The sequence below is a fragment of the Schistocerca piceifrons genome, chromosome 1 (genome assembly GCF_021461385.2).
Source record: "Schistocerca piceifrons isolate TAMUIC-IGC-003096 chromosome 1, iqSchPice1.1, whole genome shotgun sequence".
In the NCBI taxonomy this organism is placed as follows: Eukaryota; Metazoa; Arthropoda; class Insecta; order Orthoptera; family Acrididae; genus Schistocerca; species Schistocerca piceifrons.
The window spans coordinates 924,508,119-924,527,138 of NC_060138.1; the positions used below are offsets into that span (position 1 = coordinate 924,508,119).

The following is a 19,020-nucleotide window of genomic DNA, read 5'->3' on the forward strand; positions in this document are numbered from 1 at the left end:
AGCCATGCTGACACCTTCCACTCTCCCAGGCCTTCATTCAATCAGGTGCTGGAAGGTTTCTTGGGGAATGGCAACTAATTCTTCATGGAGTGCCGCACCAAGAAGAGGTATCGATGTCGGTCGGTGAGACCTGGCGCGAAGTCGGCGTTCCAAAACGTCCCAGAGGTGTCCTATAGGATTCAGGCCAGGACTCTGTGCAGGCCAGTCCATTACAGGGATGATATGTCGTGTAACCACTCCGGCACAGACCGTGCATAATGAGCAGGTGCTCGATAGTGTTGAAAGATGCAATCACCATCCCCGAATTGCTCTTCAACAGTGGGAAGCAAGAAGGTGCTTAAAACATCAATGTAGGCCTATGTTGTGATAATGCCACGCAAAACAACAAGGGGTTGGAAGACCCCTCCCCTGAAAAACACCACCCCACCATAACACCACCGTCTTCGAAATTCACTGTTGGCACTACACACGGTGGCAGATGACGTTCACCGGGCATTCGCCATACCCACACCCTGCCGGCGGATCACCACATTGTGTACTATGATTCATCACTCCGCACAACGTTTTTCCATTATTCAATGGTCCAATGTTTACGCTCCTTACGCCAAGCGAGGCGTAGTTTGGCATTTACTGGCGAGATGTGTGGCTTATGAGCAGCCGCTTGACCATGAAATCCAAGTTTTCTCTACTCCCACTAACTGTCATAGTATTTGCAGTGGATCCTGATGCAGTTTGGGATTCCTGTGTGATGGTCTGGATAGATGCCTGCCTATTACAGATTACGAGCCTCTTCAACTGTGGGCGATCTCTGTCAATCAACAGACGAGGTCCGGCCTGTACGCTTGTGTGCTGTACGTGTCCGTTCACGTTTCCACTTCACTATCACATCGGGAACAGTGGACCTAGGGATGTTTAGGAGTGTGGAAATCTCGGATATAGACGGATGACACAAGTGACACTCAATCACCTGACCAAGTTCAAAGTCCGTGAGTTCCGCGGAGCGCCCCAGTCTGCTCTCTCACGATGTCTAACGACTGTTGAGGTCTCTGCTATGGAGTACCTGGCAGTAGGTGGCAGCACAATGCACCTAAAAAAATACGAAAAACGTATTTTTTCGGAGTGTCCGGATACTTTTGATCATAGTGTATTTTCTCGAATCGTCTTATCCACTCGCTGAACAAGATCATGGGCTGATACTCGTTTCCTTCTCTGACCAAGTGCGCGCTTCAAAGTTCCTGCGCCATTGCCACACTTCGCTGTCACACATGACAGTTATGTTTTGTGACCTGCATGAAATCAGACACAACCTCTCAGCACTAAGAAATCGAATGGTAGCACACAGTTCACACTTGGTGGGAGACTCTGTTGTTCCATACAACTTAAGGTCCTCACGGTGCAAATACTGGAGACTTTGCACAACACATCTGAACAAAGCTCGATTGGATTTTACCGTATTTTTGATGTGGTGACCAATGGGACCTTGTAAAAAAATGGCCCTAGTAGTTCCCTAGTAGTGCAACCAGTCTCATTTTAGTAGAATTTTTATGTACATGAGAAATAATAAATCTTCTACAATGTAGAGCATTTTTGCAGCTATAGACACTTCTTTATCAGGGTGACCCCTTCCCATCAGTAGTCGTTCTACCCGCACACCATTCATGACAGAAACAGTAAAAGAGTACATGACATTGGTACACAATACCCTCACCAAACACCAATAGGTGGCTTTCAGATTATTTATGCAGGTGTAGATTAGTGCAAATGCGGGAAAAATGACTACATCCCATTGTGAATGTGATGCTCCTGAAAGAACTACAGAACACAAAACATTTGTGTTCTCCAAATAGGACTTTGTGGTATCTGTGAGAAGAAACACAAATGTAATTTAAGTCCCACAGAAAAAGATAAATGGTCTTTACTGTGGACTGGTTGACGGCCAAAGTAACACAAGCTGTTGCTTGCGGGGCCCAGCTGAGAGGGATGCCAGAACCATTGAATTTATACATACAGGGTCTAGTGAAAATTGGTAGGGGTAAAATTATACAATGATGGAAGCAAAAGGGTTCCAGTAAATATGAATCTGCAAATGTGACAACCTAACAACTTATGTCTGAGGAGAAAGAGGGGGGGGGGGGGCGGCACCGAAAAATGTTCTTGAACTGGCCCAGACTACAATGAATACTGCAGGGTGTAAATTCCCTTTACAGACGATGAGGACTTGTAGTGTGATCCAAAGTGGTGAAGTTTAGCATAGGAACTTGTGTCCTCAAATGTATCGTTTTCCTGACCAAACTCAAAATAGCACCACATTCGTCATTCCTGCATTTTTGACGCCACTAAGACATTAGGTATATCATTTACCGATTATCTGATGTCCCACACCCACTTCAGGTTAGTTTACAAGCCGTTTAATTGAGTTTCTGACCCTGCTGTTGTGCTTGTGGCTTTTGATCATACTGTACTACTGTCAGTAGTAATCATTCACTATAGTACTGAATGCAAGGTGTACATACACTCATTTTTAGTGTGTTGCTGTTGACTGTGGCGAGCTACACATTTGCATAATACACTCCTGGAAATTGAAATAAGAACACCGTGAATTCATTGTCCCAGGAAGGGGAAACTTTATTGACACATTCCTGGGGTCAGATACATCACATGATCACACTGACAGAACCACAGGCACATAGACACAGGCAACAGAGCATGCACAATGTCGGCACTAGTACAGTGTATATCCACCTTTCGCAGCAATGCAGGCTGCTATTCTCCCATGGAGACGATCGTAGAGATGCTGGATGTAGTCCTGTGGAACGGCTTGCCATGCCATTTCCACCTGGCGCCTCAGTTGGACCAGCGTTCGTGCTGGACGTGCAGACCGCGTGAGACGACGCTTCATCCAGTCCCAAACATGCTCAATGGGGGACAGATCCGGAGATCTTGCTGGCCAGGGTAGTTGACTTACACCTTCTAGAGCACGTTGGGTGGCACGGGATACATGCGGACGTGCATTGTCCTGTTGGAACAGCAAGTTCCCTTGCCGGTCTAGGAATGGTAGAACGATGGGTTCGATGACGGTTTGGATGTACCGTGCACTATTCAGTGTCCCCTCGACGATCACCAGTGGTGTACGGCCAGTGTAGGAGATCGCTCCCCACACCATGATGCCGGGTGTTGGCCCTGTGTGCCTCGGTCGTATGCAGTCCTGATTGTGGCGCTCACCTGCACGGCGCCAAACACGCATACGACCATCATTGGCACCAAGGCAGAAGCGACTCTCATCGCTGAAGACGACACGTCTCCATTCGTCCCTCCATTCACGCCTGTCGCGACACCACTGGAGGCGGGCTGCACGATGTTGGGGCGTGAGCGGAAGACGGCCTAACGGTGTGCGGGACCGTAGCCCAGCTTCATGGAGACGGTTGCGAATGGTCCTCGCCGATACCCCAGGAGCAACAGTGTCCCTAATTTGCTGGGAAGTGGCGGTGCGGTCCCCTACGGCACTGCGTAGGATCCTACGGTCTTGGCGTGCATCCGTGCGTCGCTGCGGTCCGGTCCCAGGTCGACGGGCACGTGCACCTTCCGCCGACCAATGGCGATAACATCGATGTACTGTGGAGACCTCACGCCCCACGTGTTGAGCAATTCGGCGGTACGTCCACCCGGCCTCCCGCATGCCCACTATACGCCCTCGCTCAAAGTCCGTCAACTGCACATACGGTTCACGTCCACGCTGTCGCGGCATGCTACCAGTGTTAAAGACTGCGATGGAGCTCCGTATGCCACGGCAAACTGGCTGACACTGACGGCGGCGGTGCACAAATGCTGCGCAGCTAGCGCCATTCGACGGCCAACACCGCGGTTCCTGGTGTGTCCGCTGTGCCGTGCGTGTGATCATTGCTTGTACAGCCCTCTCGCAGTGTCCGGAGCAAGTATGGTGGGTCTGACACACCGGTGTCAATGTGTTCTTTTTTCCATTTCCAGGAGTGTATATGGAAATGATTTTATCATAACCTCAGTGCTACGGTAGAGCCGCTTGTTTGTTGTATGCAGAGCATTTTCCTCTCTGCCAGACACCTTTGAACTCTCTCTTTACTATGGTGTACTAGCGGGCCTTGGAGACCAGTACATTCAGCACCGGCAAGGGTCAACAGTGGTGCTCCGTGGTAGCACCACGCACCCGTGTTCGAAGAGGTTGTACCTCATGCAGTGGAAGAGGATGTAATGATGAGTACGAGAAACATTGCAGGTAGACTGAATGTGGATCACCAAACTGACTGGCATATTCTGCATGAGCAGCAGCTACACTCTTACCACCCCCCAAAAGGTACAAGCAATGCAGTCGTAGGATTTTAAGTCACTAGTCCAGTTCTGCAGCTGGTTCTTGCACTGTTGTGTGGAGGAGGCCAACTTGCCACAGTGGATGCTTTTCATGGATGATGCCAACTTCACCAGGGAAGGTTTTTTAAATTCTCACAACAGTCATGTGTGGGCTGATAGAAACATGCTTGCTGTGCTCCTCATTGGTTTCACAAGTGATAATGTCTGAACATTTTGGGCAGGGTTCCTGGATTTGTGTGTGATTGGGCCATACTTTTTCCCACAACTTCTCACGGGTGCTGCATACCTGCAGTTTCTTGACGGTGTACTGTACAAGCTCTTGGAAGATGTGGTTCCAGGGTGATGGAGCACCACCTCATTTTTTCATATGTGGTCCGAGATCATCTAGACCAACAATTAGGGAACAGTGGATGGTCATGATGGCCCAATGCTTGGACTGCACATTCTCCCGCCTTGAACACACTAGACTACTACCTGTGGGCTAATATGAAGTCCTTGATTTACAAAAGCCCTGTGGCATCTGAGGAAGACGTACTAGCATAGTTTATGGCTGTGCAGATGCTGGTGGACCAAGGATTAGTGATCGTGTGTACTGGAATATGGTATGGAGGTGCCATATCATGTTGGCATCGGTGGTTGTCACACTGAGTCCTACTTGTAAGTGGAATCAGACAACAAGCGTGTAGTGGAAATATGGTGCGTTTCTGGACATGAGTTCCTACGCTGAACATAAATGTCTTCATTTCCACAAAAAGTCGTCAAAGTCTGTAAAGGGAATCCAGTTACAGACAGTATAATAGAAAAAATATCAAAGAAAGCTCACAGTAGCTTATCCAGGCCAGTAAATTATTTAAGACTGGTGAAACTTGCAGGAGGTTACATGGTGTGCTGAAAGTACTACGTTAGTTAGAAGAAGAGCATAAATGGTAGCACTGCCGACTAAATAACCTGTAGCTGCCCTAGGCGGATTCAGTCCGACTGGTTTGGTCTGACACCAAACATAGCAGTTTCTGCTGATAATGTCAATGCAATGGACTTTAACACTTAGGTGCAACAGTTTATTAAGCAATACATTTAAATTTCTGGTTGGTTGCAAGGTTAGATAATTTAGGATATGTGATGTATTGTGGGTAAGTGACAGTAGTATTCTTCACAACGGAGCATGAAATCCATTTAATATGTCACGTAGTGGCACCAGGCCGCATTTGGGGGGTGGGGCGGGGGGGGGGGGGGGGGGCAAACCGGGACATCTGCCCTAGCCGGCAGTTTCAGGGAGCACCAAAGTCATATTCTTGAAGAAAAAAACTGTGTTTCACAAAGCGCCTAGCATCCAGCGCACGCTGTTGATCCATCGATTATTCATATAATTTTAAAACGCATCCCTGTTAGTTTTTGAACACATTCTATGTTGATTTCTGAACTAATCATAAGCTGATTTTTGAAAGCGCGCATAGGGGAATCTCCGTCACATCAATAAAAAAAAATAAAAAAAACTTCCCGCTGACAAAAGGGGTGCAGGCTATAAGAACTGAGCCGAATACACCCGAACAGGAGAATACCAATTGCTGTTTGTGTATGTGGTTGACTGGATGTGCGAATAATACTCGTTGTAATTATTAGGGAAATCCATAGATTCAGACTACCTGAGTGGAAATAAATGACTAACAGGAATAACAGGTAAGAATGATAACATATTATCTTTTCGGTGAAATTTTGACAGAAAATGTTTCGCCAGAACACTGGACTACTAAGGGCCGTAGTACAGTCCCCAGTTAGCAGCCGCTTGAGTTCTGTTCTCGAAATAGCGCGGAAAACATGTTGTACTTACACGTAATAATGCTTAACCGGAGAATAAACGTGGGATAACGGGACCGTAGGGTTAACGAAGTTAGCCAGAGAATAAGTTTTGACAATGGCGAGAATAGTTACAGAATCAGGGGTGACAAGATTGTTTGTTAGAATGAGGAAGGAGAGGAAAGGGAACATCACACAAATTCTGTGGAAGAATATGACGATTCCAGATTTATATGAAAATTTCGTACTTGTACCACTTTCCGACTTCATGCTTGAGAAATTGGAGCATGTAATTCAAATGTGAAACTGTTTCCTAAAATCAAACTTCTTGCTTGTAGTAGGCCTAATAGGCATTTGACATTGGTACTTCGTGAATTATATTCTGTCGGTCTATTTACGTAAACGAGGTAGATAGAAATGACCATTTGTGCCAAAACAGCCTCAAATATTTGGCGTGTGCTACAACTGCTGCAACATTATCTAACAGACAGTGACAAAATAGACGTAATCGGAGCGAGAAACCACCGTCTTGGGTACTATTCGTATTAACAGCCCTTCTCTGTACTAGGCAACATTTTGATTTTTCATGTAGCAAACGTTTGATGAACTTCGATGAGGCAATAGATTCTTTAGCAGGAAGTAAATCACGCCGTCTAAAGCTGTAGCAAGATTAGAGCGAAAAAAATGCTTGGACCCAAGGACTGAAGAAATGTGTACTGTCTTGCTTCTCTTTATTGGTTTTATGTTTCCTATATTTAGTTTTATGTCACTAAATAGAGCAAGTCATTAGCTAACAGGCAATAAAGAGTGCAAATTTTTCGAAGAGCTCTTATTCTTCCGGTCACAAATAATCCCCACACAGTATTTAGTTGTGAGTGTTTTTAATGGGGTTAGGATGTCAAACCGGCCGACTGGGAGTAGGTGAGGCACCGCGGGACATTTTAATTTCCACTGTCCTGAATATAGGTTTGAGGGCTTACATTACAAAATATGCACATTTAAATTCCACAGACAATAAGTGAAATAGTGTCGTGCGGCAGAAGAGTGTTGTGAGAAGATGTGTGGCATTGCACTTTGGCACACTTACGGCCAAATACCGTGTCTTACATTTCCTAGGCTATATGTGTTTTACATATCAAAAAGCTGTGCGCTACAAAATAAACATAATTTTGAAAACCGATTTTTTTTTAATTTTTGTCTCAAACGATCGAGAGGGAGGCGCCACTATTAAGTTTTTGCCCCCGTTCGGAAATCTCATAGATCTGGTGCTGAATAGCACACATGTTGATAAATAGATGTAAGATAACATTTAATGAGCTTTAACATCATAAATTATACTTTTGTCAAGACAGCTTTTTGTACTGGGTGATGGTCGTCTTCATAGCCAAAGCCATTTTTAAGGACGATTGGTATGTGGACGGGGAGGGGGGGGGGGGGAGGGAGATCTCTGTGCCCCTTCTCCTCCCACCCTGTTCTGGTATCTGAAGTACAGTTTTTATTCATTACAAAATTCCCATACACTTCTACAAGTGATTCCACTAAATTCTTAGTTTAACCAATTATACCATTACATGGTTTGTGGAATCTTGCTCCCATCTGGATAAATTTCTGTGGGCGTGCGTGCTCACATTACCTTAGTACAAACGTTAAGTTCTCACTGTTAAATGTCCTGAAAACCCAAACAATCACATTCTCATTAATCATCAGCACAAAGTGCAAACTATGATGTTATGAAAACATTTATAATGCTGGCAATATACGAAGACATTTGTTATGGTCCTTGTTAATGATGTATCTATGATGATGTTTGCTAGACATTATTTGTTCTAGTCCTGTATATTTGTGTTCTGTTACAGGAGAGACGTGCTATTGCCGTCCTGTCTCATTCAACAAAGAATGTGAAGGGCAATGTAACATTTGTGCAGACAGACGATGGGGTTGTGACAGTAACTGGCATTATTGAGGGACTCAAACCGGGCTCTCATGGCTTCCATATACATGAAAAGGGAGATATTTCAAGCTGTATTAATGCTGGAGGTCACTTCAATCCTGATAAGGTGAGTACATTATGTCTGTTCTGCCCTAATGAAGCAATATCCACAAACACAACTGTTCACACAGCCATTAGTGAGTCAATACAAAGGTTGAACTGCATTCTTGAAGTGGTTCTTGTATGGAAATAATATGTTTGTTAAATGAATAGAGTAAAAATTTTAACAATAAAAATGTACACAAGATACGAGAGAGTGACAAAATAGATCTTCAAGCACCTCCAGGTAAAGAAATTAATACGAAGCTGGATCTTGTAAGTTAAAGATTTAGATACACGCAACATAATTGTAGAAGAAAGAACAGAAAGATATATTTTTATAAAGAAAATATTAAGTTTGGAAGATTCCTAAGCAGAACCAGTCAGGAGCTGGTGTGCAGTAGCCTGAATAAAGAAATAAAGGAGCTGTAGTGAAGATATGAAAGAACACTCGATCACTTACCCAAAATGGAAACAAAAACAAAAAAAAGAAAAGAAAAAAAAACAGTAATGCAAAGCTGAAGATGAACTCCGAGGGACAATATATAGTGTGATATGCAATTGTGAGTCAAGGATCTGTAAGATACCAGTATGAATCTTTCACTCTACAGCAGTGTGTGCACTGGATGTAAAATCCACTTGGACAAGAAGTAGATATTGCTAATTCTATAAATAAGCAGAGCAACTCCAGAAAAGGGGACTACCATGGTTTCAGAAACTGTGTTTCAAAAATTGTAATTAATGAAATGAGAATGCCCCAGCTCCTTTCTCATAAATAAAATTCTTCGTGACACTACTTTCCAAGGAAGCCTTAAAATTACTGAAGTGGGAACAATGGGCAGGAAATGATCCCTGAGAGATTAAGGAGAAAAATAGGTCATTGGATATATGGCCAAAATGCTTGGCATCCATGCTACAGGGTGTTTAGTCATCCATCATGCCATCACAATGCAGTGCATGACATGCTGTGATGAGACAAACATTAGACTAGGTGTTCAAAGTGGCTCCCATAGGCTTCTGAGCATACACGACAACACAAAGTAGTGGCTGAGGCACACATTCTGCTGTAGCATCCTGCAACTAAAAGGCATCACAGGTAGCATGACACTGCTGTTCCTGTGTCTACATACCCAAAATGAGCTCTGCATACATGAATTCTCTCTGATGCCTGCACAGGTAGAAATCTGAAGGATTGAGGTCCAGCAGCCAGGCAAGCCACGTGATTGGGCCACATCATCTGATCCATCATCTGGGGTAGATGTTGTCGAGATGCCTCTGCATAGAAAGGCACAAGTCAGCTGCTGCACCACCATGTAGTACCCCATTACTCTTCTTACCATCAAAGGCATCATATGTGAAGCATTGTGGAAGGATGAATGATCCCATAAGGTTGTTGCTAATAATCTCCACCCATAAAGTGAGGCTAAACTGCCATCATACCATGTGGAATCTCTGCAGACCACTTGTAGGTCTTGTGAATGTTGATGATACCACCCCTTGTAAAGGCAGCCTCATCTATAAATAGAATGGATGACAGAAATCCCAGCATCGTTGTGGCCTTTGTGATGAACCTGTGGCAATACCGATCCTGCAGATTAAAATTAATAGGTAATGAGGCCTGAAGGCATTTTAAGTGATACCGGTAGTGGCAGTGACCATGGAGAATGTTCCATATGGTTGTCACGCTTACACTATGCTCATGGCCAACTGCCTGGTGCTGATGCTGGGATCATATTGTACAGTGTTCAACATTTATGAACCACATGCACCCACCTTCGTGTTTAACCATGCATGAACACTGTTGAAAAGAGTTTGCGGGGTGGTTGGTCAGAGAGGATACCTTTCCTGGTACAGTCATATTGTCAAGCACACTCATCTGTCCACATGGAAAGACCATTTTGGCGTGTCCTGGTTGGTATACCAGGCTGTCATCTAGTGAGTTGGCAGCAGCAGTGAAGCGGATGCCTCAAAGTGCTGATATTTAAGTGCACCACCATCATGTACATCACTGCGCTCTCAGCTCTGGAGCTAAGACACTGGTACAAACAGAACATTCTCACTAGCATGGTGTATTCTCGTGTATGCTTTCAATCATTGAAACTTATACTGTCAAAGAACTTCTATCTCCGCATTTCGAGCCACATGTCCGTATGACCCATTTTGCTTCTTATCCTCTTAGGGATTGTTTCCTGCAGTTTGTCCCCACTTACCAAAATCGTCCCATATAAAAAGGGTAACAGAGACAAACCATGTAATTACAGGCCCACATGGATTGTACCAGTTATATCAAAAATAGCAAACTGTATACATAAATAGGTTTACAGCCATTTTGAAAATAAGAAGTTACTAAATGAAAATGAACTTGGGTTCAGAATCAACTTGTCACCCAAAAAATCAGTTGAAAACCTGCTAACTACAGTTCCTGATGGTTATGAGAGGAGGATAACCACCTATGCTACACTTATAGACTTAATTGAAGCTTTTTATTCTGTATCACACATTACTAAAAGAAAGAATATTATGGTATTCAGGTAAAGCACTAAATTTACTTAGATCCTACCTAAACAACAGGTAATATTTGTGCATATTAATAAGCAGAGATTAAAACTAATGAAAATAGATGAATCCCACAGGGTGCAATTCTTGAGTCCTTCCTCTTTATTGTTTATGTTAGTGACTTCTTGAACTGTATGGCCTGCAAAAAGTCCTCTATGCTGATAACATGACACTGTTCACATAGAGAGGTATTTGATACCACCAGCTGCTGGTCTAAAACTAACTAAAATGTATAAACAAATGCAAAACAGAATAAATTTATTTAATCAAGTGACACGAAAAAGGTAATCCAAGTGTGAACTGTTGGATCTCATAATAGAACAAAGGTTCTCATGGGATAAACATACAACATACCCAAGTCATAAACTTACACACATACCTATCTTCTCATATAAACTAGCAAATTATGTCAGCAAAAATTTACCACTTCTGTCGTACTATGCCTACTTTCACTCACAGTTGCAATTTGGGGTTTTGTTATGTGAAAACTGTATATTCAGCTGGCAGAAAAATGTAACCAGATGTATCTGAGGGCTGAGTCCTTGAGAATCCTGTAAAAAAACTTTTCAAACAACCAAAAATAATTACTTTCCCTTGTGTGTGTATGTAAATTTAACTTAAGATCAAATTTACACTTGCACAGGGCAACAAACAACTGTAAGTGGGACACGCCATTTTAAAATCTGTCACTCATACACAAAAGTTACTTATATCTAAGCGTGAAGCTAAACAACAAACTGCTACAAACAGTAAAAGCCCTGCCTGTAGATAAATTTGAACACTGTTTGACATCTGTATTAAAATGAAATCATGTTATTCAGTTTAAGAAGTCTTTCAAAGTAAATTGAATTACATAAATAGTGAGTAAAGTGCCCTAGTTCTAGCATTTAAGTCTAATATCTACAGTTTACTTACTCAAATGATGTACTTATACAACATATTTGCTCAAATAATATTTAGATATATCTTGTGAAGCTGGAAAGGGGAATGAATTACATTTCATGTATGGAAATATAATTTTATTTGATAGATACAAAATTGACTCACCAAATGGAAGAACACACATATAATAAAGATATTACATATGCAAGCTTTCAGAGCCAGTAGATCCTCCTTACGGTAGAAGGGTAGAAGGGGAAGCAAGAGGGGTGAAGGAAAACGACTGGAGAGGTTTAGGAAAAGGTGTAGATATTGTAAAAGTCACCGTCTCCCTGACCCAGGGTTCCAGATGATTTTTCCAAACTTTACCCCCTTTCCTAAACTGCTCCAGTCCTTCAGTCTCATGGCCACAGTGAAACTCACAATTATGCTCCTCTTATCAGACCACACTAGGTGTATGGTTGCCTTTTCCTTTACCCATTATCTTTCCCCTTCAAACCTTCTGCCAGAAAAAGGAGCCACTACCTCCAGAAACGTGTATACATAATAGGTTTTTCTTATATGTACAAAGGTAGTCATATAAGGAGTATAAATGTATGTATTTGTGTGAAAATATGCTTATATAAATACAGAACTCTTAATGATGAAGCTGAAAGCATGGAAAACGTGCTACAAAGCTGATAAAGTTTATATTCAATAACAATAACAGAAATTGATGTGTGACACAATATATAAAATCAGGGAACGGCGACAACTCACCTATAGTGCACTGGTGTGTGGGGCACAGAAACACATAGCAGGAAACAGTATTCACACTAGGTGTTGAGCACTTGCTGTTTTTTTACTAAATGGACACACATTCACACATGGAACCACACAGGTACCAAATGCACAATCCCTTAGCATCAGTGAGACTAGCTATTATGCTCTACATATCAGTACATTTTAAGTGACTGGTTGCCTTTCCCCTAGTCTGTTCTATTCTGTTTGAAACTTCTTGGCAGACTGCTGCTGTATGCTGGACTGGGACTCAAATACAGAATATAGTCTTTCAGTGGCAATGACTTAGCTATCCAGGCACTACTCACAACCTGCACTCATCTCTGTGAGGGCAGTTCATCAGTCATGTATGGGTAGCTCAGTTAGTAAGAGCATTGCCCTTGAAAGGCACGGTTCTGCTTTCGAGTTCTGATCCAGCAGTTTTAATCTTCCATGAAGTTTGTAAGATAATTTGATTTGGATTGGTCATGTATCTATTTTCATTTAGTTTGGCAAGTAACCAGCATTTATTCACTAGTTAGAAAGCAATTTTATACTTATTTTTGCATAGAATATTGTCACAGTGTAAAAGTGCAATCATAAGACAACTGATATAGCCAGTAATGAATATTAGTTTTATAATGTGAACCTTTAGTTCCTACTTTGCAACTATTTTCTTGCCAAACAGAAACAATGTCACTGGAGTTGTATTACTGGGTCATGTTTCAGGTGAACCATGGTGGTCCAACTGATGCAATCCGTCATGTTGGCGATCTTGGAAATATTGAGGCTGGTGAAAATGGAGTAGCCAATATTTCCATTCGAGATAGAGTGATCTCTTTGACAGGCCGCAACAACATACTTGGACGTTCTGTTGTTGTTCACTCGGACAAAGATGACTTAGGAAAGGGTGGTTTTGAAGACAGCCTTACAACTGGTCATGCTGGAACCAGGGAGGCTTGCGGTGTTATCGGAATCCTGTAATGACTTTATTGAAGTTTTTGACTATTATATGCTCTCTTTTCAGGCAGCTTTATGAAATATGATATACTATGCTGAAGTAGTTCATTTGTCGCTTACAAATAGTCGTGTTGCACATAGTACATATAAATTCTTATGTTCACAAAGGGAAATACTCTGTTCTCAATATATTACCAGACATCCCAGTTCATCTTCCAACACAAAACACTCTCTATCTGTAAAACAGAACTGTTGTAGTGCTTGAATATTGTGAATGCAGTTGTCATTAATTTCAGTGTTTCTATTAACAACTTGGTTATAATGGTGCCAATATTAAAAATAGTCACAGGTACCTTGTAGAACTCTTTCTCCTCTGAAACTTTACAGTTAATAACAGTATAATTATTGTTCAAAATATTCATATTAGTCAGAATACTAAACGTAATTAATGAATTAGTCAAATTAATTCACCAGAAGCTGCTATTTGTGATAGTTGAAATCTGTAGATATAAAAATAATATTTCAGTAAATCTTCTAGCTTTTAAATGCTTCATAAACTGGTTTGGGGGCGTTCATAACATCAATACTCATGTAATACTTTCTTTTTATTGATCACTTTCTTGAAAACAAAGTAATTAGAATTTTATAACTGCATGTAAGAGCAGTAGCTTTTGATTGTTCTTGGTGTGCAGAAAATTGCTATTTTGTATAGATAACTTCTTTCATTAAAGCTGTTTTACTACACAAATTTCTATTGTTGTTTTTATTAATCCACATTAACAATAAAATTGTACCTCTCACTCTCTTGTCTCATTTCTTAATATGTGATAACTGAGAGTAATTGTTGCTTCAGTTACTATACATAGCAGTGCTTCCTAATTACTCACCAAAATATATGCAAAAATTTGTTATGTAAGAGGCTGTTTAAAACATGTAGACTAGTACAATCAAAAATATTTGATTATTTCTGTTGAAATACATTTCAGTGCAACTAGGTTTCTTTATGGTTCCAAGTAAAAAATCATGATTTGTATGAAATGTGAGTCAATATCAATGTTGAAAGTCAATAACTTCGGAATTAAATGAACAATCTAACAAGTCAAGAACAAAAATTATTTTATCTTTGGAAATATCTGTGGTTTCTGTTTGTTAAAGTAATTTTCACCTACACAATCACATTTATATTTTAGACCTAAAAACGCAAATGTGATTGTTCTTCCAATAAAAACAATTTGTTAAAATTATTGTTTTGAACTTCTCTATTGGCTATTTTTAATGCATTTATTTGCAGAATAATTTTTGCATTCGCCACCATGAAAAATTTTACTGAACATTTGTGATATGCAAACAACAGAGACTGAGTTAGTGGAAGCTGGGAGCAGAGACGCTGATGTCCTTCCTCCTTGTAACTGCGTCAAAGAATAATACACAAAATATATTTTATATGGCAGGCAATAAGGAGAACAGCTTTCTTACAATGTATTTTGGAAAGTGTTTTCTTAATAGCATTTTATTTCCTTTTCTACGAAAAAAAAGCCGTATTCATGACACTACAGTCATTTTTCTTCAGCCAAAGGAAATAAAGAAGAAATAATGCTTGGCATTACATCGAGGCCCTGTTTTATTCATTCCTCCTAATTCATTCATTCAGAATCTTTTCTAAATGGCTGAGTTAGTAAAATGTACTGAGGAAGAATTATTTAGTCATAATCAAAGTAATATGACTGGCCATAACTAAAAGAGTAGATCAATGTTAAATCATGAGGTTCCTAGCCATTGTTTTTGCTTGATGGTCCAGAAAGTACATAAAAAGAGCATAAATGTTATTATCATTACTACAGTTTTGACAGATGTTCTTTGGAAGAGCGTTGTGAATATCTGAGGAAACAGGAAAGATTCATCACCACAAATACCTACACAATACACAGTGTTTAAAACGTTCTACAATATGAAAAATATCATGAAGAAATAGTCATTAAGTTGTCATAATGGGGCTACAACTGATAGAATAAAATTATATCGTTTCACATGATTAATAAAAATGAGGGAAATGAGACTGGGAGGTAAAATGTAAGACGCAAAAATTGGAAAACTGAGGTACATAGTAAATTACCATGTTTTACTTTCTAATTTTTACTTCAAGAACTCATTAAAATATCTTATATCTTCATTTTTGACACTGATATCTATAGATTCCTGTTCTTAATTACATGAAATGTTACTAATATTCCATTATTATGTGTACAAAGAATTTGTACTGTTTAGGTCCAAGCATCATAATTGTTCTGTAAAGCAACTTAAAAGTTTCTTCAGGTAGAACGCTGAGTTCCATCAACAGTATTATTAGTTCCCTTCCCAATAATTGTTAAAATTATGCTGTATTGATGATTCCTTATGAGCGTATCAATAGGATGTCAAACCCCAATTAACAAAGGAATAGATAATTTCACTGTTTGTTCAGTTTTGCAGTGTGATACATTGCGTGGATAAATACTGACAATAAGTTTATCAATTTAATGTGTAGCATCAATGTTGAATGTATGAGAAAATATTTACATGTCTTAACCAGTATTCTGTAGCATTAAGCTTTGAAATTTGTTTGTCAGTCCCTGCAGACAAAACTAACAGAACAGAGAGGATCTATGACACACCAGAACTAAATTTATATCAGTAAATTTTTTTAGGTTCTCAGTGCTCATCTGGATGAAAAAATTCAAAAGTACTGTATTCTTGTTCAGAATGGATCTATCACTTTGCGAGCAATATCCATTCAAAATTATCATGTAATATTAGCTGTGGCTTGAACTGTTTCACAAAATAGACTTATGTTTAGAAGCTGCTCAAGTCTCCAAAGATTGTTTTCATGAAAATACAATGGAAGCTTTAAGAAAATACTTCAAGGAAACTACAAAATTGTGAGACAGAATATGGCCAGTAATTACCTTGATGTGGCAAAATGTCAGTACTGATGACGGACACACACAAAGCCTAGCTTTCAGAACTTATGGTTCATTCTTTGGAGAGGAGGGGAGGATGATGAGAGGAATCCCTGTGAGGAGACAGAAACAAGTCATTTGAAAACTTTTAGTAAATTTTGATAAAAGTTCATAAGAGAATGAGTACTCAACCTGTTGTAATAATCATCAAATACAGTTTGTCAAAACGTTTGGCTCAAATTCAAAGAGGTGATATCGGGTTCACAATTGATTGTATTGAGATGGGGGAAGCAATGGTCAGAAATGTGTATTTGCTGTGTTATGGACATATACACTGTACATTGCGTAACAGTGATGTAGCTCACAGTGATAGTTCAAAGTGATGACCACCAGTCTCAGTGCATGTGTGGCAACGCCACATGAAGTTTTGCCATACTCTTTCAATGGTCTGTGGGGTCTGTTGTACCAGGAGACAGGCAGCTTGGACCCTAGAAAGCAGGTCCTCATTCATTTCTATGGGGGTTTCATACACCAACATCTTGACATAACCTCAGAGCAAAAAGTCCAAAGGTATGATATCTGATGATTACTCCAGTGATGGGGCAGGACCTCCCCTTTGTATCCAGCGATGAGGGTACGTGTTGTTCAGGTCCTCTTGGGCAGTGAGGGGTACAGTCTACAAGAACTGTGGCAGCACAACTCACAGGAACACCAGGTAACATGGACCTGTCAAACAGGTAGGCAGCAAATAAGGTACTACTATAGTCTGCAGCAGCATTTATGGCATCTGGAAGAGGGATGCATGCTAGACAGCTGTGTAGCTAGCCAGTCAGCACCCAGTCTGTTTCCGCATTACATACTGTATAAACTTCCATCATATTTGAGCATTCTATTGTGCTTTACGTGTGTGAAATTATGACTGATTGATTTCTGTGTGTTCTGTGAGTTTTTCTCATAATGGCTGAAACACCTCGAAGGCAAGGGGCCTTATTCTTTAAAGTGTACTTGTCCTTCAAATGCGAGGCAAATTCAGCTTAACCAGTCTGCAATGTTGCCAAGTTGCAGAAATGTATCGTAGTTGCTGTTATGCACTTTCAGCTGAGTGGACAAGGCAGCTTTCCTCGTGAGCTGCACAGCCAGATTCTATTGATACTATCACAGATTATAAGTGGTCTTAGACAATGCCTCCTCATATATGTTGACGCAAATTGTCACTGAAGGCCAGCAAAGTGGGTGTCATGGGGTTGTCCTCAATCCAAACATGACTATTGCAGCTCTTGAAGACACCATCATGGGTGAAGAAGCTTCATGTGTAAACAATGCAAACTATATGAAGTTTGGCACTACAACATCGGTTTGCCCCCATTGCTTGCAGATGTTCTTTATGATAGGGGTGTAATACCTGTTCCTCTGGTATTCTCCATATTGTATCCTTCAAAGTGTGTGTTTCAGGGCAAGTCGATGGGTGCTTGTTGCTGGGTAGTTGGCCACATGATCCAACACCATCTCCTCAAAGTCTGGTTTTCAGATATGTCTTTGGCGGGAACCTTGGCTGGCTCTTTGTGGCATGAATGGCCCCATTTCTAGTAATTTGATATCCACAGGAATAAATTTCTCCCAGTTAGGATGACACCTGTTGGGATTGTACATTCTTGCCACTTTACAGGCACTAAATCTTCATGCACCATACATTAAATACAGGTCTGCCAATGCTCATTATCAGAAATACTTCATCTTTGTCTGTGCATCAGCCACTGTACAGAGTCACACACCTCACTATGGAGAGATCAGAAGCTGTCTCATGCGGTGGACAGCTGACACCACGGATAGTGGTGTGCATGTGGCACAAGTTAACACACTGGTGTGATGTATGCCGTCATCACATGACACACATGTTATGAGCCAAGTTGTATACAGCATGTTTGTTTGGTAGTCAGTGGTGTACGCTATTTATCACATGTTGCCTGTTCCAGTGTACAAGACACATCAGGAATCTTTATGAGAGTGCAAAGGAACAACATGCAGTTTTGCAATATGTGCATTCAAACTTATAGTCATCATTTTCAACAGTTACTATGCATTGTATTCCATAACACAATAAACTTGCATTTCTGACCATTGGTTACCTATCTCAAAATAATTGGTTACAGACCCCCTATCACCTGTTTCAGTGTGACCCAATAGAGTTCAGACACCCATTATGTAGTGTGATGCACTAATCCTGATAACTGGCTCTGTGAATAACTTAGCTGATGAACACAGAATCATTTAAACTACTCTAACTGCTGTTTGCCTTTCGCAAAAAATAGTAGTTTTAAATGCAAGTGCTTAGCCGGCTTATACATGGGTCAAGCCTGATATGAATTAGAGCATTATTAATTATAGAAAATAATTAACAAACAGACACAGCAAACAGTCATTAGAAAACTCCATTAATTTACGAAAATTTGTCTTGCTATTATTAGCTCTGAGCAAAGTTCACTATCAAATGGTATGTATTAACTAAATACAGCATTTCCTGAGCAGTATTCTTTGTTAAATTTAATACAAGATAGCAGTAATTTAATTTTATTTTTATAGAATAATGAACAATTTCAATCTGTTACTTATGCACAACTAATTAATATTAAATCAATAAAAGCTATTGAGTAAAGAAAAATATTCATTTCATGAATTTATTAATTCCACAAAGAGACAGATAGGCTAGCCAGCATTTATGTTCATATCCTCAAGTCCCACTACTGGCAGTAGAAAAATATGCAAAAA

The 19,020-nt window shown here is 40.6% G+C and overlaps 1 protein-coding gene across 4 annotated transcripts in view; it reads left to right on the forward strand.

Annotated features, from left to right (window-relative positions):
- The window catches only part of LOC124778634 (superoxide dismutase [Cu-Zn]-like), a 337,243-nt gene that overhangs the window by 308,563 nt on the left and 9,660 nt on the right, over nucleotides 1-19,020 (forward strand). For all 4 annotated transcript variants that reach the window (XM_047253691.1, XM_047253847.1, XM_047253764.1 and 1 more), the window contains 2 exons: nucleotides 7,992-8,192; nucleotides 13,088-13,338. In XM_047253691.1, coding sequence (XP_047109647.1) covers nucleotides 7,992-8,192; nucleotides 13,088-13,338 — 452 coding nt within the window. The remainder of the gene's footprint in view (nucleotides 1-7,991; nucleotides 8,193-13,087; nucleotides 13,339-19,020) is intronic.